This window comes from Vulpes vulpes, chromosome 9 (genome assembly GCF_048418805.1).
Source record: "Vulpes vulpes isolate BD-2025 chromosome 9, VulVul3, whole genome shotgun sequence".
Taxonomy (NCBI): Eukaryota; Metazoa; Chordata; class Mammalia; order Carnivora; family Canidae; genus Vulpes; species Vulpes vulpes.
Window position 1 is genome coordinate 101,453,849 of NC_132788.1, and position 25,636 is coordinate 101,479,484.

At 59.2% G+C, this 25,636-nt stretch overlaps 1 protein-coding gene across 16 annotated transcripts in view; it reads left to right on the forward strand.

Annotated features, from left to right (window-relative positions):
• The window catches only part of ADGRL1 (adhesion G protein-coupled receptor L1), a 54,275-nt gene that overhangs the window by 24,439 nt on the left and 4,200 nt on the right, over positions 1–25,636 (forward strand). For 3 of the 16 annotated variants that reach the window (XM_072721410.1, XM_025983424.2, XM_072721411.1), the window contains exons 2-22: positions 1,963–2,127; positions 5,337–5,550; positions 8,527–8,636; positions 15,661–16,461; positions 17,334–17,648; positions 18,348–18,451; positions 18,756–18,941; positions 19,250–19,288; positions 19,463–19,646; positions 19,971–20,093; positions 20,620–20,834; positions 21,133–21,303; positions 21,741–21,950; positions 22,041–22,261; positions 22,457–22,523; positions 22,958–23,049; positions 23,568–23,736; positions 24,716–24,844; positions 25,016–25,112; positions 25,206–25,334; positions 25,511–25,528. In XM_072721410.1, coding sequence (XP_072577511.1) covers positions 2,058–2,127; positions 5,337–5,550; positions 8,527–8,636; positions 15,661–16,461; positions 17,334–17,648; positions 18,348–18,451; positions 18,756–18,941; positions 19,250–19,288; positions 19,463–19,646; positions 19,971–20,093; positions 20,620–20,834; positions 21,133–21,303; positions 21,741–21,950; positions 22,041–22,261; positions 22,457–22,523; positions 22,958–23,049; positions 23,568–23,736; positions 24,716–24,844; positions 25,016–25,112; positions 25,206–25,334; positions 25,511–25,528 — 3,664 coding nt within the window. In that variant the 5' untranslated portion in view covers positions 1,963–2,057. Of the gene's footprint in view, positions 1–1,962; positions 2,128–5,336; positions 5,551–8,526; positions 8,637–12,140; positions 12,159–14,426; positions 14,512–15,660; positions 16,462–17,333; positions 17,649–18,347; positions 18,452–18,755; positions 18,942–19,249; positions 19,289–19,462; positions 19,647–19,970; positions 20,094–20,619; positions 20,835–21,132; positions 21,304–21,740; positions 21,951–22,040; positions 22,262–22,456; positions 22,524–22,957; positions 23,050–23,567; positions 23,737–24,715; positions 24,845–25,015; positions 25,113–25,205; positions 25,349–25,510; positions 25,529–25,636 lie in introns of those variants that run through there. The other 13 variants (XM_072721420.1, XM_072721419.1, XM_072721421.1 and 10 more) reach the window with 9 other exon arrangements.

Genomic DNA, 25,636 nt, shown 5'->3' on the forward strand with positions numbered 1-25,636 from the left:
ACCTTGGCCTCTAGGCCCTGGTGAGGAGCACAGACCCCAGCGGAGAGCTGAGGGGGAGGTTACCACTCAGATCTACGTCATTCAGTGATCCCTTAGCACTGAGCTGAGGACAGGCCAGGAGGTAGGGAGGCCAAGACGAACGTCCGGGTGTGGCAGGGTGGTGGCTTGGTCCTGGCCGCTGGCACCGGGGGCCCCAAGCAGGCAGGTTGGCGAGGTACTCTGGAGGCCGAGCTCTCAGGACTGGCTGATGGAGCTGGTGAAGGGCAGAGGTGTGGAAGGGTGAGCAGTCGAAGTGCATTCCTAGGTTTAGGTCTGAGATTCAACACTCATTGCTGTGCCAGGCCTGTTCTAGAAGCTAGGGCTGGGGCTGTGAGCAAAGCAGTCCAGTGATTCCTGTCTATGCAGGGGCTGTTCTGTGCAAGAAATAATAGTTACTTTGTTAAAAAGTATCTTATTTATTTGAGAGAGAAAGAGAAAGCGAAAGCGCTGGAGGGCTCTATCCCAAGACTCTGGGATCATGACCAGAGCCAAAGGCAAACGCTTAACCCACTGAGCCACCAGGCGCCCCTAAATAGTTACATTTGCACAAAGGCCTAAAGGAGGTGAGGGGAGCAGCCTTGAGGATAACTGGTGGGCAGAACTGCAGAAGAACTGGCAAGTGCAAAGGCCCTGGGGCCGGGCTTGATGTGGTCAGGGAATTTTAGGGAGCCAACTGGGCTGGTGGACTGGCTTTCACTCGGTGGGGGGAAGAGCAGTAATCGGGCCCCTGTTGAGAGATTCCAAACAGAAAATAAGAGATGGGGAAGGTATCCGCTGGTCAACGGCATTGAAACTCTGGGACAGACTGGGGTGAGGCGGGAGAAGACAGAGTGAGTGGGTGTGTTCACACTGGAGGGCCTGTCGAAACCCGGGTGCTGGCCCTCCCCGGAGAATGTGTGGTCGTAGAAGTTCCTGGCCAGGCTGGTGCCGCTGGGCCCGGGCCACCGCTGAGAACCGCAGTGCAGATAACGCAAAAGGGCCTCCGACAGGAGAGATCTGGGTTTGCAACTCGGAGAGCATCCAGGGGAGCCGGGATGGGGGGGGGAAGGGAGGAGCGGCCGGGAGGGCAGGAAGTGGGTCAGAACTGAGCCAAGGAGCTGCACCCAGGGACGGGGACCAGGATGGGGACGGGGACAGGACGGGCAGGTGGTTGGGAGCATTGCAGGGGAGGGCACACAACACCAGCTGCCCCCCCTCCACCCCTTGGGACTGCACCCCCTCTCTTCCCCCGCCTGCCTGTCTCCAGCTTACCTCGAGGGTCCCCCGGAGGGGAAGGAGGGGACTCAGTTGTCCCTTGTCCCCGATCTGTGGCGCCAGCCAGCTGGATCCTAATTAGCTACCAGAGCGGGGGGAGACAGGAAGCAAGGGCTGGGGCGGGGCCTGGACCTGCCCTACCGGGAGGCTGCCACTCAAGGCTGCCAGTCAAGGCCAGGATGCCTCGGTACCCCCACCCCTGTGCCAGGTCCGGGAGACCAGTGGGCAGGGGTAGGATTTGGGGATGGAGAAGAGGCTTCCAGAAGGCCTTTATCTCCCATGATAGGGGGTCGATGCCTGCTGGGTGCAGGCGGGCCCTTCACAGCCCTGACATCCCCGAGAGCTGCCCCTGCTACCTGAGAGGGGCTGTGGGACCATGGGAGGTGCTTCCAGGAGGTTCCCTGTGGCCCACAGTGCCCGGATGGCTGGGGCTGTCCACCGGCTGGGGGTGGGAGTTAGCAGCTTTGGCTGGAGGGCCTGGAGGGGCGTCAGCCGCTGCCCCAGGGGTGCAGCCTGTCACATGCAGCTGGCTCCAGGGAGGTCTGCTGACCAGCCCCTCTCGGGACCATGGGGACCGTGGGGTGGAAGCGCTCAGCCACCGGCCCAAACGCCCCCCCATCCTGGGCCTGCTGGGGGCTGCCCCCGCCTCACTCTCCCTGTTCTCCCCAGGCTGGTGGGGCGGGCCGTGGCGCCCACCTGCTGATGCGGGGCAAGGCCCCCGACACAGGACACTGAGCGCCCCGAACACGCCCCCGGCTGCCACCATGGCCCGCCTGGCTGCAGTGCTCTGGAGTCTCTGCATCACCGCCGTCCTGGTCACCTCGGCCACCCAAGGTAGGTGCTGCCGGGGCCAGGGAGGAGCCGGGGCTCCAAAAGGCCACTGGGAGGGCGGATAAGATGCTGAGATACCTCCCATCTGCTCGGTGAGGAACCACGGTCCCTACCTCGCCCCAGACGGCAGCGGAACCAAACCAGAAGAGGACTTGGTAATCGCACCCCCCAGCACCCTCCAGGGGTCTCCGGACCAGCCCCTCACCCCCAACACCCGGTGTGGCAGGGCTCAGCCCTCCAGGGGTCCTGGAGCCTGGGATGCGGGCTGTGGCCTCCCGGGACCAGGATGGGCCTTCCCGGTGAGCCGATCCTCCTCTGTCTTATGTGTGTGTCTTTCTCTGTGATTACATCTCTGAGGCTCTCGCTGGGAAGAAGGCTTAATTAAAGCATGCCCGCTGACGTTTATTTAAAAACAACTAATTACCGGGCTCGGCCCTATGCTGGCCCCAGGATCCTGCACATGCAACAATTAGTGCCCTGAGCCTGCCCGCCCACCTTCACCAATTACTCAATTATGGTCCCCATGGCGGGCCCAGGCGGGGGCAAGGGCAGGGCGAGAGGAGAGGCAAGAAGAAGGGGCCTGCTGGCCTTGCCCCTCGCCCTGGGACATGCCCCGAGCTGGCGCTGTCTGGAGAGCAGTTCAAATGGACTCTGCTCCCCAGTGTCCTTCACGTAGCCCAGTACTCCGAAAGCCACAAAGGTGTAGGGGGCATTGTTCAGCCTGACCCCAGGGCCTTGGCACTACTCTGGCCAGCTGGCACCCTCTGCTTCCCCAGTGCCCATGTTCTCTGCCCATCCAGGTCCTGCCCCACCGCCCCAGCTGGGCCAGGAGGGGCCGCTTCCACCCCCAGACCCATCTGAGCCAGCCCTCCACCCCCAGCCTCCCTCCCAGGCCCGGGAAGGGCTAAAATTAGCTGTGGAAGCAGATGGTGCTAGAGGAACACATGTAATACTTTTCCCCCAAGTGAGACTCAACTCACCCCAGAAAACCCCAGGGGCCTAGCTGCGATCCCCTTGGGGCCCCCTACCCGATATTGGAGAGAACAGATCTCTGAAAGGGGCCTGGTACTTCTCTCCACCCACGAGCTGCAGTGCGCACACTGGAGCCTGTGCGGTCACTTTGTGCATCCCCACTTTGCGCCAGCATCCTGCAAGGCCTAGCTGGGGCAGTGTCCGGGTAGGTGGCTGACCTGGCGGGTGTGGACCACGTGGAGCCCCCTCTGTCCTTCAGAGACCGGCTGCCTCAATGATCTTTTTTTTTTTTTTTTTTTTTTTTAAGATTTTGTTTATTTATTTGAGAGGGAGAGTGAGAGCATGAGTGGGAGGGGCTGAGGGAGAGAGTCTCAGACAGACTCCCCGCTGAGCATGGAGCCTGATGCGGGGCTTGATCCCAGGACCCTGAGATCATACCTGAGCCGAAGGCAGACACATAACCAGATGAGCCCCCCAGATGCCCTTCAGTAATCTTAGGGATAGTAGTACTTAGCACCCATCATCCCTGTGGACAGCCTGCACCTGCTGCAGCCCTCACAGTGCTGGGAGGTGGGAATGGCAGCTCCTTGGAGGAGGAACTAGGGCCACAGAGGTGGTCAGTTACTGGACGAGTGTCTGGCTCCTGAGTTGGAGCTCTCAGTCCTCACATGGCCCAGGATGGGGACTGGCCTGTGCCGGAGCAACCCCACAGGGAATGTTCTTTCATTGTCGCCCTGATCCTCACCACGCATGGCACCGTGCTGAGTGCTTCCTTTGGGAACATTCTATAGTGTGTGGAATCCTCAAAGCCTAGCCCTGGGCTGTCAGTGCTGATCTTACAGATTGGAAACTGAGGCCCAAGGAGGCTAACACATTGGCTGTCCAAACTGAGTATGCATCAGAATAGTTGGTGGACACACAGGTTCGAGGTTCCTGCTTTCACCCTTGAGGTTCTGATGCAGCAGGCCTGGGGGTAGGGAGCCGGAATCTGCCTTCCCAACCAGCCACCACGTGACGCTGGCGCTGGCGCTGCTGATCCACAGGCCCCCCTGACATGCCTGGCCTCTCAGCCGTGGAGTGGCCAGGCCAGGTGTGGTTTCTTTCAGAACACGAGAGCATTTCCTACCATGCCCTCTCCCCTCCTTAGGTGGGGTGGCATACCCAAGACTACCCTCACTTCTGACACCAGTTGTGAGTTTCTAGACCATTCTCAGATTTCATGATTCACTAGAAGCATTCGTAGAATTCTGAGGCACTGTTCTACTCTTGGTTACAGCTTATTACAGTGAACAGTTATAGGTCAAATCAGCCAGAAGAGGTGTGTGGGGAAGCTTCCAGGGAGGTTCCATGCACAGGCCTCCCCGTTGTCCCATCGCAGTGGAGCTGTGGGCAGCGTCACCTCTCCCAGCAGTGTTGTGTGACAATGTGCATGGTGTACTGCCAACTTGGGATGCTCCCCTGAGCCTTGAGGTCCAGAGTCTTTACTGGGGTTTGGTCATGTAGACACGGGTAACCACCCACGTGACTGACCCCTGTCTCCAGCCCTTCCAGAAGTCCGCAGATACCCAGAAGCACTTGATCACATTGTTAGTATGCTCATTTGCTAGGGCCTCTGGGACAAAGTATCACAGACTGGGTGGCTTCAACCACAGAATCGTACTGCCTTACAGTTAGTTCCAGAGGCTGGGAGTTAAAGATCAAGGTGGCAGCAGGCTTAGCTCCTTCTGAGGGCTGGGAGGGAAGAGGTTATTCCAGGCCTTCTCCTGGGCTTGCAGCTGGCCATCTTCTCCTTGTGTTTCCACACTGACTTCCGTTTGTGTGTAACTCTGCGTCCAAATTTCCCCTTTTCATAAGGACACTGGTCATATTGGATCAGGGCCTACCTTAATGGCCTGATTTTAACTTGATCACCTCTGCTTCAAATTTGGTCCCACTCCAAGATCCTAGGGATTGGAACTTCAGCATTTGTGGTGGGGAGGATGCAATTCAACCCATCACAGTTAGTGTAGACCCCCTGGCCTGGCCCAGGGCCCCCAGGTAAACAAAGACGCCCATCAGGCAGGATACTCCCGGTGCTTTGAAGCACCTTCCAGGAGCCAAGGGCAAGGACTTGACTGCACAGGCAGGCACGTTGAAAAGCCCATTTCACAGATGAAGGAACTGAGGTCCATACAACCCACATCCTGGATACAGCCAGGCTGGAGGGGGCACCTCCTCAGCAGGATCTTCTCTTCCCATAGGCCTGAGCCGGGCTGGGCTCCCATTCGGGTTGATGCGCCGGGAGCTGGCATGCGAAGGCTACCCCATAGAGCTGCGGTGTCCAGGCAGTGACGTCATCATGGTGGAGAATGCCAACTACGGGCGCACAGATGACAAGATCTGTGATGCCGACCCTTTCCAGATGGAGAACGTGCAGTGCTACCTGCCCGACGCCTTCAAGATCATGTCGCAGAGGTGAGTCCTTCCCACCCTCCCCGGCTCCTGGGAGGAGGGCTGGAGGCAGCTCCCGGGGTCCCTGGATAAGTGTCCTCCACGTGCCCCCTGGCCAGGGCACCTTGTTCACCCTCAGTCTTCCTTCTGTGCGTCCTGCATGTTTCCTGAGCACCTGCTAGGGACCAGGTCCCACATAGCCAGCCAGGAAGACCCAGCCCCTCTTCCCCAACAGCCCGTACCCACTAGGCACCTCCAGAAGCCCATTCCAGGATTCCTGGGGGTGGCAGTTGAGGTCTTGCAGTATAAAAGCAATAGCAGGACAGGGCAAGTGTCATGGGAGTTGAGGGAGAGCCCAGAGGTCACGCAGGCTTCCCTGAGGAGCTGCTGTCAGAACACAGATGGCGGAAGTGCACCTGAGTGTTGAGTGTGAGAGAAAGGGAGCGCCCGAGTGTGCAAGGCTGTGTGTGAGTGCGGGGAGATGCTAGGCAGAGGCACTGTGGGTGTGAAGCTGCAAAAGCCTTCCTCGCACCCACTGCCTGTCCCTTCAGAGCCAGTCCGCTCTTCCTTCCAATTACATGGAGACTCAACCACTGCTTCCGCAGCCAGCTCCCCCTTGGGGTTGCTGGCCACAGGCTGTTCCCGGCACAGCAGCCAGGGGGCGCCCACCTCACTCAGGGCAAAGCCTGTGAGACCCCTGAGGCCCACAAGGCCCCGGAACTTTCTCAGGGCCCTCACCATCCCTCACCACCTCCCACTCCCCCTCCCACACTCGGCCACCCTGCCTGCTCCTTACTCACATCAAGGCATCGTCTGCCACGGGCCTCCACTGGGTCTTCGCGCTGGCTGTTCCCCCTGCCTAGAAGGTTGTTCCCGACACCCGCCTGGCTCCTCCTTTTTCTTCCCCATGGATTTTCTTCTTTTCTTTTTCTTTTAAAGATTTTACTTACTTATTCATGAGAGACACAGAGAGAGAGAAAGAGAGAGGCAGAGGGAGAAGCAGGCTCCATGCAGGGAGCCCAATGTGGGACTCGATCCCCAGATCACACCCTGAGCCAAAGGCAGATGCTCAACCGCTGAGCCACCCAGGCGTCGCCCCCCCACCCCGCGGTGGATTTTCTTACCTAACCTCATAGCGAGGCCTGTCTGACCACGCTTTGTAAAATCACAGCCCCCCTCCCCTGACTTCTTAGCCCCTTTCCTGCTTTATCTTCTAGCCCTGACTGCCGTCCATAGATGGTAGTATATTTTGCTTATTTGTCATTTGTCTTCCCTCGCTTGGCTGTCAGCCCCATGGGGACTGGGCATTGTGTCTGTCACTGCTGTGTCCCCAGCCAGATACACAAGCAGGCACTCACTGAGTTTCTGCTGAGAGGGCAAAGGTCACTCTGGGACCCAGAGCATGGAACTTCAAAAGGAAACAGGACCGGAGCCAGTCCTTGAATGTCGGCAGAGGATTCTAGAATAAGTCACTGGGCAGGGTCACAGAGCCTCCAGAGAGTTTTGGGAAGGGTCAGGCGAGGTCAGATGGCTCAGACCAGTGGGTCAGGCTGGAGCCACCTCATGCCCTGCCCCCACCTTTTCTCCCTCAAATATGCACCCCTCCCCAGTCCGCCCCTCCTCCCCCTCCCCTATCTGACACCCCTGCATGAGCAAGCGGCCCTGGTCCAGCTTCCCAGCCTTTGCTTTGGCTGTGCCCCGTCCTCCTCAGGCATCCATTTCCTCCTACCTCCTGCCTCCACTTTCTCCTTGCCCACCCCATGCATTCAGCGCCCAGCACCGCAACTGGCCTGGTTTCGGTGTTCATGGGTTCTCGGTTCCAAGAGGGGGAACGCTGACCAGTGTGGTTACGGGGGCCCAGAGTGAGAGGCCACTGCTCTGCTACCTTAAAGCCTGGAGGGCGAGGCTCTTCGTATTAGTTGGGATACAGCTCTGCTGCCCCGATGGGGACACCCCAGAATAGGTAGAGTGACCTAAACCAGATTGGAGGGGAGAAGATGACCCTCAGCCCTTGCTTCCCTGTGTCTCTGCCTCCCCGTACGCAGCCCTTTTAAAGGCCCCCTAGGGCCCAGTCTCACTTCCCCGGCCGGATCTCGCTCACGTGTACTGCTGGCTGCAGAGGAGGCTGGGACGTGCGGCGTCCAGCAGTTGGCTCTTCCGGATAGTCAAGTGAAATCCACATACTGTTATGTGAATAGCACCTGCTTCTGGGTCCGTGGGGAACGTAGCTAGGGATGCAGTTTCTGGGTTCCAGGCAACTCTCTACTTAGCCTTCTGAGGCCAGGGCTCAAGTATTTAAAGAAAGGGGTCAAGGTGGGTGGGGGGGAGCAGCTCCTCACTAGTCTTGCCCTGCCCTGCCGAGACCTGCCCAGAGACCTGGGTTGTAGACACAGACAGCAGAGGAGAAACATCCTTTTGTTTGTAGGTGGGCTTCCCTTTATATGTCAGCCAGGCCCCTAGAAGCTGGTGGGGACTCAGTCCCCAGGGGGGGCCGAGAATGGCTTCGGCATCAGATGAAGAGACTGCCCTGGTCCTAACAGCAGATCCTCGCAGCAGCAGTGCTACCCAGAGGGTGAGACGTGTCTAAGACACGGCCTGAGGTGGACAGAGGGCCTGTGAGCAGATCCCTCATTAGCAACATGTTTGCAGAGACACCTGTGTGTGGCTTCACATCTTACTCTTCAGTGAACTGGGCGGGGCCTTCCTGCCCATTTAGGAAAAATGCCAAGGACGAAATTGCATCGGTGACACCCAGACGGGATGTGAGAACGGGCAGCTGGGGAAGTGGTTTGTGGGGTAGAGGCCTGGCCCAGCCCTGAGCCTGATGCCCTGTGGGGGCCAGTCTGGTAAGAAAGAGCTGGCAGGAAGCAGAATAGGATGCCCACACAAGGCCCCTGGCCCCAGCACGGTTTGGGGGTACTCATTCCTCTCCTGACCCTGGATGCCCCCACCCCCCGTTCTAGGCCACTCTTTTCTCAGCTCGTTGTCTCTTCTCTGCAGGTGTAACAACCGCACCCAGTGCGTGGTGGTTGCTGGCTCTGATGCCTTCCCTGACCCCTGTCCTGGGACCTACAAGTACCTGGAGGTGCAGTACGACTGTGTCCCCTACAGTGAGTCATCTTGTTCCTTGTGCGCACTCGGGCCCTTCCCCTTCCTGGAAGCAAGCGAGGAGGAGACACCTTGACCTCACACAGGGCCAAGTCAGGACCAGGCACACAGGGGCAAGCAGGCCTGCTCCCTCCCTCACACATTCTCTCCTCCCCGCTCCCAACCCCCTCCCCGCCCTCTGCACAGACTCTGCACCCCAAAACACTGCTTGCTGCACTTGCGGGTCCTCTGGCCCCCTGGCCCTGGCTGCCCTCCCACCTCTCTGCCTCCTCTCTTCTCACATCCCTTCCCTTCCTGACCACTCCCTTACACACTTGCTCTTCCCTCTCACTTCCCTTCTTCTCTCAACTCCCTCTCCTTTCTCTTGTCCCCCTCACCAATCACATACTCCCAGCCCTGGAACCTGACTCCAAACCCATAGGCAGATGGCCCTCTGAGGCCTGGCGGCGGATCTGGGGTGAAGGGCTAGGGGCATCTTGCACAGATACCTATCTCCTGGTTAATGTGCCCATTGCCATGATAGCACTTCCTGTCTGCAAGGGAAGTGCTGCCATGTTGGACGAGGGCAGCCCCCCCAGGAAGCCTGAGAAGGGTGATCTGGGGAGCCAGGGGCCTGGCTTTCTTGCATCTGGCCAAGGGCAGCAAACAAAGACAGGGTCTCTCCTCCTCAGCACTCTGCTCTTAACATGGCCCTTCTTTCCTGCCCTCACTGCCCCTCCCCTTCTTCCCATCATCCATTCCCCTCCTTTCCCTGCCAGCTTCATGTAGCCAACCTGGAGGTAGGGCCTCCGGGCAGATGGGGGAGGAGGCAGGGCCACCAGAGTGTCTGAGTGCGGGGGGGCAGGGGCAGGGGAGCAGGAGGCCCTGTGACTCTCCCTCCTCTGCCCTCCCACCCAGCCTTCCCCCTCAACCTTCGATTTCTCCTTGCAGGTGATGGCCTACGTGCTGGGGGAAACAGGATCACTTATGTGCTTCCATAACCTTCTTTTACTCCTCACCCTTTCCTTTCAGCAGCTGAGGCCTCCAGCCGCCATCTGAGGGGGATTGCCCATCTGATCCTCGAAGCCTCCCCACAGCACTGGGGACACTGCCCACCCACCCCCGTGGCCGGGGCAGCAGGAAAGGGAGGCGGGAGGCAGGGAGCACTGCACAGCAGGGGGATCAAGCTGGGTTTGAGGCTCGGCCTGGCTCTTGGATTTTCTGACTGAAACTTGAGCCAATGACTTAAACTTCTCTGAGTTGCTGCATAAGGAGGCGAGAGGCCAGGAGAGCATGCGTGTGAAGCGCCTGGCCCGGGGCTGGCTACAGAGCCCCCTCCTTGTGGCAGAGTGCTGGGTATAAACTCCCCGCCCAGGGCAGAGGCTGCATCCTCACCCCCCCAGTGCCCAGACCGGAGCCTGGTTCAGGACGTGCTCAGTAATGGGGTAGGGGTGCCCTTCCAAGGGGCTTAGCCTGTGTCTTCATCTGTGATGGTGGAAGGGGGTCCCTCCCAGGGGATGGTGCCAGAAGTAGAGAGGATGTGGGAAGAGCTCCTCGTGCTCCCCACGCCATAGGTCTATATGAAAGAAAGTGCTGGCTTCTGCCAGCTGCACGGCCTCTGTTGTGGTGCTTCACTGCGCTGAACCTGTCTCCCCGTCTATAGAGGGTTCTGGAAAGACTGCCTTGGAAGTACCTAGCTTGGTTCCTGGCTCTTAGTCATTTAGGAAGCGCAAGGCACCTGGTGGTCATTGCTTTTGTTGTGACTACTTGTAGTGATTTTTCCCAGTTATCACCGTTGGTAATGAAAGATGAAACTAATGATAGACGCAATCACGACTCCTTAGGTAGGAGAAGTCGAGGGCAGGAAAAACATCTGGTCCAAGTGGAGTCCAGAGCAGTTAGACACCGTGCGGGTGAAAAAGCGGGGAAAAAAGTGAGAGGGCATAGGGAGGAAAGAGGCGTAGGGACCCCCTGAAGCTGATCCCCGCCCCCCCCCAAGAGTGGGCTATGGGGTGCCACCCACAGAGACCAGGATGGCCAGGGGACGGGCAGCCCCAATCAGCCCCGCGAGAGCTCCAGAGAGCTAGCTTGAGCCCCCAGGGGGGCAGGACACAGTGATCGTGTCTGGGACACAGTTGGGGCCATGGGTGCCCTCAACAGGCAGAACCCAGGGGGGTCGCTCCTGGTTCCAAGGGTGATGGGAGCCAGAGTACAGGGAGGCGGGGCACTCACTTGTCCCCCACTATTCATGTTTGCTGAGCACTTCCTGGGTGCCAGGCCCTGGATGAGGCGCTGGGAAGGAAGCCAACTCTCCCCTGTGGAACTCCCTGCTTGTGCCTCCAAAGAGGTGGCAGGAGAGCAAGGGCCTGGTCATAGGGTCCCGAGGGGCCAGGGACACAGAGCCTGACGGGGGAGCAGCCTGGGCTGCCATCCTGCCCTGGGCTTCAGAGGCTGGGGTGACCCCAGTGCTGGTGCGGGCAAGTAAGGGGCAGGTGCAGGGGCTCACCATGGGGCGGGGGCAGTGGGTGTGTGGGACTCCCACCCGCACACACCCACAGACACACACACACCCAGACAGGCCCAACTAACGCTGGATTTGCCTTGCAGCTGAGCACATTCTAACCGAGCCCCCTTCCTCCCCTAGGTGCGCCCAACCATCGGGCAGCAGGCAGGGAGCTCCTGGCTCCTGGGCCCCCCCCCGGGGAGGGGGGTGCTGGGCAGACAGACCGAGCCATGGGCTTGCCCCGGGGGAGCGTGGGAATGAGGGAGCGTGTCTGTGCCCCTACCTGCTGTCTGTGACGTTCCCCCCCCCCCCAGCCTCTTCCTTCTCTGCCTCTGTCTCCCCCGGCTCTCCGAGGCCCAGGGGCTCTGCCTGTCTGCCTCTCCGTCATTCTGTGTTCCACTCTGCACCCTCTCTCTCTGTGTTGGCTTTTTCTGGGACATGAGGGCTTGGGGGAACCCAGCTGGACTCTAGCAAGGCCAGCACAGAAAGGGAAGGAGTTCAGCATGTTCTCTCAGCGGGGGCACCCAGGCCCCTGGAGCCACTGAACCCCCTCCCCCTGGGCCCCTGGTTCTCACAGGAGGGCAGCAGGTGGGTTGTGCGGTGGGGGGACCCGCGTGGCTCTTCCACCCTCACCAATCCCTCCCTGGTGCTCCCCTAGGCAGAGCCCACCTTCCAGCTGGAGCCCCCCCCCCAAACACCCACTGCACTGAGGGCGCCCCCCCCCCCCCCGGGCACTGTACCCTGCCTGTCTGTACACCCCACCCCCGTGTCTCTCTTGGTCTCTGTCCTCCGTGTGTCCCCCTCCCTGTGACTGTCTCCCCAACACCCTCCCCAGAGGAAGGGACCTGGGGGCGGGGGCTGAGCTGATGCTACGTTTGGGGTTGGGGAGCCAGGATGAGGAAAGAAAGGAAAAGGGGGCATGTTGCCAGATAAGAAACGAAAGCAATTTAATCTTTTTTTTTCTCTTTTTTTTCTTGCACATTTTTTTTCAATTTGTTTTCTCTCTCTCTTCCGATGCTTAAAGTAGAAGTGGAGCAGAAAGGTAAACGCACTGTTACCAATGCTAACCCCTAACTCACACTTTGTTCTTACCTGTACCATACTTAATGTGACCCGCCCTCCCCTCTCGGCCCCTGTTTCTCCCCACCCCCACCCCGGGTGTACTCCCGGTGGGGCCAGCCCTGGTGCCGCCCGGGGAACTCCACCCTCCAGACACCCGAGGAGGCTCCTCTCTGAGCACGGGCAGGACCTTCTGTCTCTCTCTATCTCTCTCTCTCTCTGCCTCTTTATCTCTCTCTGTCTCTCCCTGTCCCTCCTTCCTAGTCCCAGCCCTTGTGGGGGGACCTTCTCTCATACTTGTTTTGCCTCCTTCAGGAGAAGTGTGTAAGCATCCAGGGCGGGAGGGGAGGGAGGGCCCCCTCTCTGGCTCCTGCCTTGGGGCGGAGTGCACCGGTGAGCCGTCTTTCTCCTCTTCTTCCCCAACTTTTATACCACGAGTCTGGCTCAGGGGAGGTGGGGTGGAGGGGACACCTTTGTTTTCCTTTTGGGGAGCAGATTCCTTCTATCTCTCGGGCTCCTGGTGGCATAAGTTCCTTCTGGTTTGGCGTTTCCAAGGCCCAGAGCTGTTGGAGCACGGAGCACCAGTTTTCCCCACCCTCCACCCCCCTCCTTGACCAGCCGGGGGCCCAGCCCTGGGGAGGGATGCAAAGCTGTCCCCGGCCCTGGGAGGGCGGCCTGCCAGACTGGGGGCAAAGGGGCGGGGGGTGGGCCTCACGGCGGGGGGAGCGCGGGGTGGGGGAACGTTTTCTCTGGTTCTGTAACACTTGCGAAGCTGCAGTCAGGGTTTCTTCTGGGCTGTTTTGGTTAGAGGACCAGGGAGAGGGGGGTTGGGGGAGGTATAGGCCGGGTCTGGGGACTTCCAGGAGCACCGTAATTTCTTGCAGGGTTAACTTTCTTGCAGGGTTAACCTTGGGCGGGGATGGGGAATGAGAAAACTCCATGGTAGGTGGAGCCCCCCCCCCAATTTGGAGATAGGTGGGACAGTGGGTGGATGATCCAGCCTACCCCTGAAATTTTTGGGAAATTGACAGCTCTGAGGCTGGCCAAGGGGCAGGGCCCCTGATGAGCCATCCTTGCAGGATCGCTCTTGCCTTGAAATTACGGTGGTCTTTGGAGCATCCCCTTCGAGGAAGGTGGGGCGGGGTCCCTCCAAGCTGCTCCCCTCCCCCTGCCCTCCCTCATCTCAGAGAGGCCTGGGCAGCCAGCCCAGGCCCCCGACCCTCACTGCCCCGCCACTCTCTCCCTCTCTCTCTCCCTGAGTCTCTCGCACCCAGCACCAGACACTCTTCTTACAGGCCCGGTGGTGGTTTGGATACTGCAGCCCTGGATCTTTTCTCTTCAAGGGGGGGGGATGAGGGGAGGGAAGAGGAGGTGTTGGGAGCTTGGTGCTGGGGAGGGGTCCTTACTGTCAAAGGCCCCAGGCAGACCCTTCCTCATCTTCTCCCCCTTCCCCAGGGTAACCTCTAACCACGTTTTCCTCCTCCATACCCTTCTGACCAGGTCAGGCTCTGAGACCTCCCACCGCCCCCTCACACACACATACCTGCTCAGGGGCCACAGAACTGGCAGGGGTCCTGGCTTCGGGAGAGGGGAGACCGGGGCATAGAAGATAAAGGCAGAGGCCAGGTGTGCTGGGCACAGGGTGCAGGCCAACCCCTCAGGGCACTGGGGACAGGGAGATAGCGGAGCCCCAGGATGCAAGCCAGGATCCCTCTGGTTCCTGCTCACTTCTGGGCCCCAGGCTCCCCACCCTGTCCTAAAACACTGTGCGCTCCTGGCCGCTTTGCACACTGGGGCCCTTGGGCCTAGCTGTCCCTGATGCTGTGAAGGGAGGGCTGGATATCCCCCACCTAAGCCTGTCAAAGAGTGAGGCTGGACGTGCGGGAATGAGGAGTGGTGCCTGTCCATGACCCTCTTGCCACTGGGGCTGACCTCCGCCAAGCCCACACCAGGTCCCAGCCCTCCCTGATCCCCTTGGGGCCAGCTGCTTTGGTGACCGGCCAAGCAGGAGCAGAGAATTCACTGCAAACCCTCACCCTGGCCTGTCTGTGGGTTCAGCTAGCGGGGAGGTGAGAGGGAAGCCCAGCCATCCTGGATGGAGGGGTATCTGGACATCACCACTCCCAAGTCCAGGCCCCTACTGGGTCCATAAGGGGAGGCTAGGCACAGGTGGCACTGGGATGTGACGGGGCAAGGGTGGGCAGGCCAGCGGCGGCCAACGAGATGCAGTTGAGGTTTTCCTCCTTTTCAGGGAATGGGGGGGTGGGGCGGGGCCCCCCACCTTTCTGACATCAGCGCTGCCTTGGTCCCTCCTCCCGAGCCGGGGATGGTTGCAGGTAAATCGGGGTCCGGGGCAGGGGAGGTGGGGGGCCTGGCTGGGGCGGGCTGGGTCTTTATCCTAGCTCCTGGTTCCCTCCCTTGCCCCCTCTGAGCTGGACCTGGGACTGCCCCCCCGAGGGACCCTCAGTCGGGCCTGGGCCTTGGAGTGAATTCTCTGCTCACCCCTCTCTCCTCGCCAGCACTAACCCTTTCTTCCCAGGTGGTCTCCAGCGTGCCTCCCTTGGAGCCAGGACCTCGCCGAGGCCCCTACCTTGTCTCTCTTCCCTCCACGCAGCTCTCCTCCCCCAATCCCCAACTCTCCCGGGGAGCCCTCTCCTTTCCCATGTCCCCCAATTTCCCCCCACCCCTGTGCACCAGTGTCAGTGTCTGCTGCTGAACAGACCCCATGAGAGACCTTGCCGGCTGGGGGCAGGGCTGGGCACCCTCAGAGAGGGGCTGGACTTTTCCAGAGACCCTCCCTCACCTACTGATTGCATGGGTACTGGGTATGGGAGGTCCACAGGCTGCATCAGGGACCTTGAGTGCCTCCTCCACCCTGGAATAGGGGGGCACTCCTGACACCTAGTGGGTACGGAAACATCACTCTACCTTGCAATTTTTGCAGGGGGAGGGGGGAGGAAACAAATGTGCCACAAACCTGTGTCCTGGTGTTGTTGGTGAAAGATGGGACCCTCAACTGTAGGTCTTCCGTAGAGGGCTGTGACAGATGGCAAAGAGCAGGGCACTGAGTCCCTGGAGCCTCAAAGCCATGAGTGGCAGCAGTGAGAAGATCTTTCCGCCCCCACTTAAGGCACATGAGGAAGTCTGGGAGGGCTATTGCCAAACCCTTTATCCCCAGCCTGTGGGGTCTCTAGCAGCCAGGGAAGGAAAGAGGGGCACCACCTCCCCACCCCCACTAACCCTGCTCTTAATGGCCTCCAGGGTTGACATCTCCAGGGAGAGGGGCAGCTGGGCAGGGCAGGGGTCCCAGCCCGGAAACCCCCTTCCCATCACCAGCCCTACCAAGCAACCGTGACTGCAGCAGCAGGAGGGGACAGCCTGGCTACCCCAGGCCGCGTGACCAACTTGCCTCTCTCTCTCCCCCTCCCCTACCTCTGCTCCTCCTCTCCCCATGTCCTCCCCGCCCACCCACCCGCCCGGCCCAGTCTTCGTGTGCCCAGGGACCCTGCAGAAGGTGCTGGAGCCCACTTCCACACACGAGTCGGAACACCAGTCTGGCGCATGGTGCAAGGACCCACTGCAGGCAGGCGACCGTATCTACGTCATGCCCTGGATCCCCTACCGCACGGACACGCTGACTGAGTACGCCTCGTGGGAGGACTACGTGGCCGCACGCCACACCACCACCTACCGCCTGCCCAACCGCGTGGATGGCACGGGCTTCGTGGTCTACGACGGTGCAGTCTTCTACAACAAGGAGCGCACACGCAACATCGTCAAGTACGATCTGCGCACACGCATCAAGAGCGGGGAGACAGTCATCAACACGGCCAACTACCACGACACTTCGCCCTACCGCTGGGGCGGCAAGACGGACATCGACCTGGCTGTGGATGAGAACGGGCTGTGGGTCATCTACGCCACCGAGGGCAACAACGGGCGCCTGGTGGTGAGCCAGCTCAACCCCTACACGCTGCGCTTCGAGGGCACGTGGGAGACGGGCTACGACAAGCGCTCAGCGTCCAACGCCTTCATGGTGTGCGGAGTCCTGTATGTGCTGCGCTCAGTGTATGTGGACGACGACAGCGAGGCGGCCGGCAACCGCGTGGACTACGCCTTCAACACCAATGCCAACCGTGAGGAGCCCGTCAGCCTGGCCTTCCCCAACCCCTACCAGTTTGTCTCCTCCGTGGACTACAACCCTCGCGACAACCAGCTCTACGTCTGGAACAACTATTTTGTGGTGCGCTACAGCCTGGAGTTCGGGCCGCCCGACCCCAGTGCCGGTAGGGATGGCTCCCCCCACCTCCACCTCCTGGGCCCCCGGGGTGCCAGTGGGGAGGCATGCTGTGCACCCAGAGCTGGGATCTGGAGGACAGAGGCTTGCAGCGTGGGACAGAGGCTGGGCTAAGCGTTTCACAGTTAACTTGTTTGCCTGTCACAGTTTATGAGGCAGGGAGCACTACTGCTGTTTTACAGGTGAAGAAACTGCAACCCAGGGAAGGCCGGGGAGGGCCGCGGAGGGGAGAGGTTAGGTTAGTTCTTAGACAACCTGGACCCAGGACTCTGCGCTCCTGACTGCTAGGTTCTACCGCCCCTCTCCGGGGCCTGTGCACTTCTAGCCCTGGAGCCCTCATCAGCCCGAACCCAGGTGGAAGCCCCGTGTCAGTGAAACAACAAAGCCGAGCTGCCAGTATTGAGCGTGAGCGTCCCTCTGCAGTCTCTGTTCGCCCTCTCAGCTGCTCTCGGCCAGCTCTGAGCAGCCCCAGGGCGCTGAGGAGCCTGACCCCATCCAACCTCATTTACATAATGGGGAACTAAGGCCTGCACAGGGGAGGGACTTGGCCAGGTTATAGGGACCAAAGTGAGAGTAGAATGAGGACAGGAGGTGGCTGTCCACCTCCCCTTCCTGGCCTGTTCTCTTTGGTTACTCTCAGACCTCAGGCTACACTCAAGTGAATTTTTATTGCTTTTTGATGCTTTAGATGGTCTTGGGAGCAGAGAGAAGCCAGGGGAGATCTCCCAGACCCAGTGGGGACCAGCATATCCTCCCACATTGGGAAAGATGCTAGAATGCCAGGGACCCCATGCCTGGGCACACCATGGCAGGGCCCTGAGCATGGGGTGACCCTGTCTTGTATACCCTCTTCCCTTCCAGGCCCAGCCACTTCCCCGCCTCTCAGCACGACCACCACAGCCCGACCCACACCCCTTACCAGCACGGCCTCGCCCGCAGCCACCACTCCGCTCCGCCGAGTGCCCCTCACCACACACCCTGTGGGTGCCATCAACCAGCTGGGACCTGACCTGCCTCCAGCCACAGCCCCAGCTCCCAGCACCCGGCGGCCCCCAGCCCCCAATCTGCACGTGTCCCCAGAACTCTTCTGTGAACCTCGAGAGGTGCGGCGGGTCCAATGGCCAGCCACTCAGCAGGGCATGCTGGTTGAGAGGCCCTGCCCCAAGGGGACCCGAGGTGAGTACAGAGGCTGCTGTCACCTCACTGTGGCTGGCTTGGGGAGTGGCTAAACCTGGTCTGGCCAGGGAACATCCCACCACTCAGTTTAGCCCATCTCCTCTGCCAGTGTGGGGGCTTTCTGAGGGCAGGGGTTGTGCCTGACATCTGCAGCTGTGTTCTCAGAGCCCAGCAGAGCTCTCAGGGCACGGGAGCAGCTCAATGAGTCCCCCTGCCCTGTCCTCTCTTGCAGTGCCAGGCAGACTATGAAGGGAGCCCACAGGAAGTGACCTGGGCCCCCAGCCTCAGGCTGAGATGGAATAGGCCCCCCCGGTCAGCCAGTGGCCCTACAGAGAGCAGCTGAAGTGCCAGAGGGGGTGGGGCCAGGCCTTGTGCTTCAGGTGGAATGATCCAAGGGGAGGGTTTGAAGAGGCATAAGGGAGAAGGGGCTTCCAAGATGGACTTTGCTAGAAAGTTCCATTTCTGGTAGGCAAAGAAGGAAGAGGAGCCAAGAGGGGGAGCTTAGAAGTGAGGGGTAGCTCATGTCACCTCAGAGTGACACCTCTCTTGACTGTCCGGCCCTCTTCATGTCTGGTCTTCCGTGTTTCCTTCATCTCTCTCTTCACCTGCCTGTTCCCCTCTCTGTCATCTTTCCCTGCTGTGGCCCCTTTTTCTCTCCTTCCCTGTGGCTCCCTTCTCTGTTCCTGTCTGTCCCTGCAGGAATTGCCTCCTTCCAGTGTCTACCAGCCCTGGGGCTCTGGAACCCCCGGGGCCCTGACCTCAGCAACTGCACCTCCCCCTGGGTCAACCAGGTGGCCCAGAAGGTACCAGCAGCAGCTGTCCCTCCCAGATTGGCACAATTGCTTGCACACTGGGCCCTGGGTGGCCGGGCACAAGGCACTCTGGGGGCAATAGAGCAATTGGGGAGATAGACGGGCAGGTCTGGGAGCCAGGACTGTGCGGGTCCCCTCCCTGGCCTTCAAGAGAAACAGAGATGGATGGGGAGGGAGAAGGGGACAGAGAGATGGATGGGAAGGGGCCAAATAGCCTGGGAATGTGAAAAGAGAGCATGTGGGAAGGAAGATGGTCTCTGAGATAGCGGGGGGCCCTTCCTCCCACCTCACGCAGATCAAGAGTGGGGAGAATGCAGCCAACATTGCCAGTGAGCTGGCCCGTCACACCCGAGGCTCCATCTATGCGGGTGATGTGTCCTCTTCTGTGAAGCTGATGGAGCAGCTGCTGGATATTCTGGATGCCCAGCTACAGGCCTTGCGGCCCATTGAGCGCGAGTCAGCTGGCAAGAACTACAACAAGGTGGGGCACGGCAGTAGGACCAGCAGGGTTGGGGGGCACTGCCCTTAGGGCTCAGGAAGAGTCCAGCCTGGTACCTCCAGGCTAGGCTGCCAAGCCAGGCGGTCAGAGAGGAGAAGACTGATCCTAGGCACACTGGATCTTCCAGAGCTGCCCTGGACGGTCTTTGGGGTTGGCGTCCCTTAGGAACAGGTCTTGTTCAGGGCCCAGCCCTGGTGTGGTGGCAGCTGCAGAAGAGCATGTTCTCCAGGGCTCAGACGTGACAGTGTTGGCATTAGGGGCCCTGACAGCACCTCCATTTCTTTTCCCAGATGCACAAGCGGGAGAGAACTTGCAAAGACTACATCAAGGTGAGGCCCAGAGGGTTCCTGCTGGCCAACGAGGGGGTGAGGCAGCCCTCATCACTTGGGCACGTCCCAGGCGGCACTGGGGATGGAGATTGAGAGGAGAGTATGCAGAATCAGTCCAGCCCAGGGAACTGGAGGATGTGGGGGGAATCACAGTGTCACCCCTCGCCTGTGCAGGCTGTGGTAGAGACAGTGGACAACCTCCTGCGGCCAGAGGCTCTGGAGTCCTGGAAGGACATGAATGCCACAGAGCAGGTGCACACAGCCACCATGCTCTTGGATGTCCTGGAGGAGGGTGCCTTCCTGCTGGCCGACAATGTCAGGGAGCCTGCCCGCTTCCTGGCTGCCAAACAGAATGTGGGTGAGTCCTGCGGTCATGCCCACAGCAAGTTCAGGTGTTGATCTTTTTTTTCCCCCCCTAGCTGTTTATTTGAGAGAGAAATCTCAACTGAGCACTTGCATGAGTGGGAGGAGAGGGAGAGAATCTCAAGCAGATTTCATGCTGATCACAGAGCCTGATGCAGGGCTCAGTCTCAAAACCCTGAGATCATGATGAGGTGCAAATCTTGAACTATGGGGCCTGCCAGCCAGAGATGCCCTAGCCTCGGGCCTCTTGCCATGGCTGGGCCCCTGGACTGGGGACAGGCCCCAACCACATCTGTCCTGCCATCCCCTGTCCCCACAGTCCTGGAAGTGACAGTCCTCAACACGGAGGGCCAAGTGCAGGAGCTGGTATTCCCCCAGGAATACCCAAGCGAGAACTCCATCCAGCTGTCCGCCAATACCATCAAGCAGAACAGCCGCAACGGTCAGTGTCCAAGCCCCGGGCTGGCATCGCTGCTTCACATATGAAGAACATTCATTCTTAAATTGTATTGGGTTGAAGAATCCAAAAAAAGGGTGGGACCCAACAAGAGTTGTTCTCCACTCAAGCTACCGTGACATTTCAGGGGATTTGTGGGGCATCCCCAAAACCCCAGAACGTAGGACACTTTGTAGTTTGCAGGGTTTACTCCTGTGCAATGGCAGTCGATTCCCATAGCTCAGGGAGATCTGTCCCATTTGAGACTAAGGCTCAGAGATGTAGGGAATCTGCTCAAGGTCACACAGCAAGTAAGGTGGGGGCTGGGGATGCAGTCCCTCTGTGTCCTGGCATACTGCCTGGCCATTTGGAACTGCCTACAACTAAGCCATGGTACGTGGAGGGGCTCCACAAGCCCCCCTCACCTGGGCCCAGGTCTTGGGCCTGGCTTCAGAGGTACCGGTGGCCAGGGTGGCCGGAGGTGTGCTGGCTCAGGATTGACCACATACCCCACTGTGCCTGTCCTCCCCAGGTGTGGTCAAAGTTGTCTTCATCCTGTACAACAATCTAGGCCTCTTCTTGTCCACCGAGAATGCCACAGTAAAGCTGGCAGGTGAAGCAGGTACAGGTGGCCCAGGTGGCGCCTCCCTGGTGGTGAACTCACAGGTCATCGCGGCGTCCATCAACAAGGAGTCCAGTCGCGTCTTTCTCATGGACCCTGTCATCTTCACCGTGGCCCACCTGGAGGTGAGCTGAGGTGTTCCCTCCTTCCCCCCTCGGGAGTCCCACCATCTTCCGTGTTCCCAGGCTGTATATTCTCCCTGCTGTGTGTTCATCCACCCCAAGAGCAAGTTATGACCCCTCCCTGGGGCACCAGTCCCCCAACCCCCACCTCAACAGCTTGGGCCATTTGTTCCCAGAGATCCCAGACTGTCATCTGGAGCCCCAGGCACTTTTCTCATGCTTGTCACCATCCCCATAGCTGGGTGTGGGGGCTGGAACGGGACTCCCTGGATCTGACTGCCCGGCCACCACCACACAACAGGCCAAGAACCACTTCAATGCTAACTGCTCCTTCTGGAACTACTCGGAGCGTTCCATGCTGGGCTACTGGTCAACCCAGGGCTGCCGCCTGGTGGAGTCCAACAAGACCCATACCACGTGTGCCTGCAGCCACCTCACCAACTTTGCCGTGCTAATGGCTCACCGTGAGATCGTAAGCTGGCCAGCGCTCCACTCCTCTGGGCAGGCCCACTTGCTGGCCTGGCTTTGCATGGCATCATAGAGAGCGCTGCATGGGCAGTGCCAGGGAAGACCAGCTTCATGGGAATTGGGGGGTGGCACCAGTCTTGCCCGGGGCATGAGGCCACATGTCTGGTTCTTTTTTGGTCATGGTCCCACCTTCTCCCAAGGCACTCTGGAGAAGCAAGTTGGTGTCACCTTTGTCATCTCTCCACAAGCCTTCCAGAGCATGAGGAAGTGAGCGTGCCACCTGCAGAAGGGTGGGGGCCAGCAAACTGGGGGGCAGAAGGCCAGATGGGCAACACTGGTGGTGTTCGTGGCCTGTGGCCCTGCCCGTCCCTAGCACCTGGCTGAGCCTGGCCATGTGCAAGGCCAGAGGTGCTGAGCGAGCTCCCCGCTCCTGTCCCCCAGTACCAAGGTCGCATCAATGAGCTGCTGCTGTCAGTCATCACCTGGGTAGGCATCGTGATCTCCCTCGTCTGCCTGGCCATCTGCATCTCTACTTTCTGCTTCTTGCGGGGGTTACAGACCGACCGCAATACCATCCACAAGAACCTGTGCATCAACCTATTTCTGGCTGAGCTGCTCTTCCTGGTCGGGATAGACAAGACACAGTATGAGGTGGGCCGGGACTCGGGCAGAGGCAGGTAGGAGAGGTGGCACTGGCCCAGGCAGCCCCTCACCTGTGGTGCCCCTCCCTGCCGCCCCCAGATTGCCTGCCCTATCTTCGCTGGCTTGCTGCACTACTTCTTCCTGGCTGCCTTCTCCTGGCTGTGTCTGGAGGGTGTGCACCTCTACCTGCTGCTGGTCGAAGTGTTTGAGAGCGAGTACTCTCGCACTAAGTACTACTACCTGGGTGGCTATTGCTTCCCAGCCCTGGTGGTAGGCATCGCGGCAGCCATCGACTACCGCAGCTATGGCACCGAGAAGGCGTGAGTGCCCCCCCACCCATTCTCCAGGTCTCTCCTCCTGCCTGGCCCCCTGCTCAGCAGAATCCCTTGGGCCAGGACGCTAGGCACTGTCCTCCTCCTGAGATCGAAGGCTACAGCCTACAGGGTCCCTGGGGGCTAGGATGGGAGGGAAGGGCTTTCCCGCCTCTGTCTCCCCAAGCCCTGCTTTCTTTATAGCTGCTGGCTCCGAGTCGACAATTACTTCATCTGGAGCTTCATTGGACCAGTCTCCTTTGTTATCGTGGTAAGTGGGAAGGTGGTACCTCTAGTTCTATATCTCCTTCCTTCACACAAGCTAGCCTTGACCCCGGAGCCCTGCCCCACTCTCCCCAAGCCCTGAGAGGGCTGGTGTGAAAACCATTGAAACGGAGCAGCTAACTAAGAAGACAAGAACGCAGCGGGTCTGTAAAGCTCCGGCACCAAGGCCTGTCCATCTAGGAACTGTGATTTGAGCCCCTGCCTTGTGTCAGGCTACAGGCCCTGTTCTCTCGCCACTAGGAGCCACATTAACAGACAGTTGTTACCAGTCAGCAGGCACCTGAGGGCAGGTACAACAGCAGAAGAGGCCCTGAAGAAGGGGGCATTGAGGCTGAGATTTGGCCAGGAGCTCACTCTGGGAGGTGGAGGGACCCCAAGGGACCTCCCGCAGCCTAGCCTCTCTCTGTCCCTGCCCCCCAGGTGAACCTGGTGTTCCTCATGGTAACCCTGCACAAGATGATCCGGAGCTCATCTGTGCTCAAGCCTGACTCCAGTCGCCTGGACAACATTAAGTGAGCACCCCTTCCCCACACCCCCGCCAGATAGCTCCATACATACCAGGCCTGGTCTCTCCCAGGGCTTCCTAAAATGTGATGCACTCACCTCCAGTACCACAAGATGATTTTTAAGGACAAATGTGTTTTTATTGTGCTTGTTCATGTACTTAACAAGTATTAGAAAACACATTAACATATCCAATCTGTGCTTTGGGGGACATAACTGCTTAGGGCGAGGCCAAGTTAAAAAGGTAAGTCCAATTCAGGGCAACTTAAAGAGAAATGAGCAGCAAAAGGTAGTTTAAGGATCTGGAAATTCGGCCCAAGGCTGAAGGCAAATGACTGACCTTTGCAAAACCCCAAACCCCAACCTCAGGCCCAGGCTGGGTCAAAGTACCACTGTAGGTGATCTGCCCAAGGCCTGTTTCTTTGCCAACAGTATCCAGACCCCTCTGAAGGAGGGACACAGCAGGGCAGAGAGGTTTGTCCACTGGCAGGGACTTTGACATACCTGTCCTTTCTCCCCTCCCCAGATCCTGGGCCTTGGGGGCCATTGCGCTGCTTTTCCTCCTGGGCCTCACCTGGGCTTTTGGCCTGCTCTTCATCAATAAGGAGTCAGTGGTCATGGCCTATCTCTTCACCACTTTCAACGCCTTCCAGGGGGTCTTCATCTTTGTCTTTCACTGCGCCTTACAAAAGAAGGTGAGGTCAGGAAAGGGGTCCAAGTGCCTGCCTTCTGCAGTGGAATCTGTCTGCTGTGAGGGGAGCACGAGCTTGGAGTCAGGGAGGACTTAAGCAGGGGTGAAGAGGGTTCTGGAAAAGAGCAAGATATGACAACCTGGGGAAGCCAGAAAGCAGGACGGATTTGGGGAGCTGGGAGAGCAGGGTTGTGGTAGCAGAGGACCAACCCCCCACCCACCCACGATACGGGGGCACCAGTCAGGTGTGTGGGAAGGAGAGAACTGAGTATCACCCAGACAGAAGGCTTCCACTTCAATAGTTACAAGATAAACTGTAAGTTTTGTGGTGATAAAGTTTCCTTTTTAGCATCCTTACTGGAGCCCACAAGCTCACACAACCCTACCCGGGCCCCACTTCCCTTTCTCCCCTTCAGCCATCCTCTCCTCTGCTTTCTCTCGAACAACTAGATAAGACCATCCTCAGGGCATATTCCTGCTCCTCTCTCTACAAGGTCTCCTATCCTATTTACTTCAGATCTTTGCCGAGATGTTTCCTCAATGAGGCTTCCCGGTCTATTTAAGATCACAACCCCACCCCCAAACACACACACATCCCCACCCACCAACACTGCCTAACCCCATTCCTGGCCACATTGGTCTGCACAGCACCTGACAGCATCAGACATCCTACACAATGGGATCTTGTTTGTATCTACACATCTCTGTCTACCAAAATATTAGTTCTCAGAGGTAGGGCTGTGTGAATGACTTGTTCTGTATCGTCCCTGGGGCCTTAACTATGCCTGGCACATAGCAGATGCTCATTAAAGACCTGTTGAGTGAATGAACAAGAAAGTGACATGGATGTAGAGAAAGGGGGATGGGCCTGAGCAAGCAGAGTGCCTGCCTGACCGGCTGGCTGTTGTGAGACAGGAAACAACAAGGTTTCTGAGGCTTGCAGGGGCACCCACTGCCAGCTGCCTGTCCTCCTCCTCCCCCAGGTGCACAAGGAGTACAGCAAGTGCCTGCGTCACTCCTACTGCTGCATCCGCTCCCCACCCGGGGGCGCTCACGGCTCACTCAAAACCTCAGCCATGCGGAGCAACACCCGCTACTACACGGGGACCCAGGTACCTAGGCAGGGGCCAGGGCACCGAGCAGGGCTCCCTGGGGCTGAGTACTGGACCCCAGGGCCTAGGAGACAGGGCAGCGCTCAGCCCAGGCCCAGCCCAGGTCTCAGAAAGATCCTGGAGGGTGGGCAGCCCAGGGGTTGGGGGCTCACATCCAGGCTGTGTCTCCAGAGCCGAATCCGGAGGATGTGGAACGACACCGTGAGGAAACAGACGGAGTCCTCCTTCATGGCAGGTGACATCAACAGCACCCCTACTCTGAACCGAGGTGAGATCATGTCCCTTTGCTCTTGGCTCTGTCCCTCAGGATTCGTGGGCCAGTGTCTCTGGGCCACTTTGTGACCCCTGATGTTCTGGACAGGTACCATGGGGAACCACCTGCTGACCAACCCCGTGCTGCAGCCCCGTGGGGGCACCAGCCCCTACAACACCCTCATCGCCGAGTCAGTGGGCTTCAATCCCTCCTCGCCCCCTGTCTTCAATTCCCCAGGTGAGCACACTCTGGTACAGGAAGATGACAACAGCCCGGGTCAGGGAGTGTGGTGGGGTCTGCATCCTGACAGTCTCTGCTTGGGGCATCCTATTACTTCCTGAATTGGAAACTGGGCTTGACTTTCCAAGCACACTCTCACTTTCTCTCTCTTCCCTCCTGGCCTGCACCAACAGGGAGCTACCGGGAACCCAGTAAGTGTGACTTGCGGGTAATATTTCCGAGGCAGGGAAGGGAATGTGATAATGGCCTCCTGGGATGACTGCACTCAGGGAGAATTCAGGTGCCCCTTCCTCCCAACC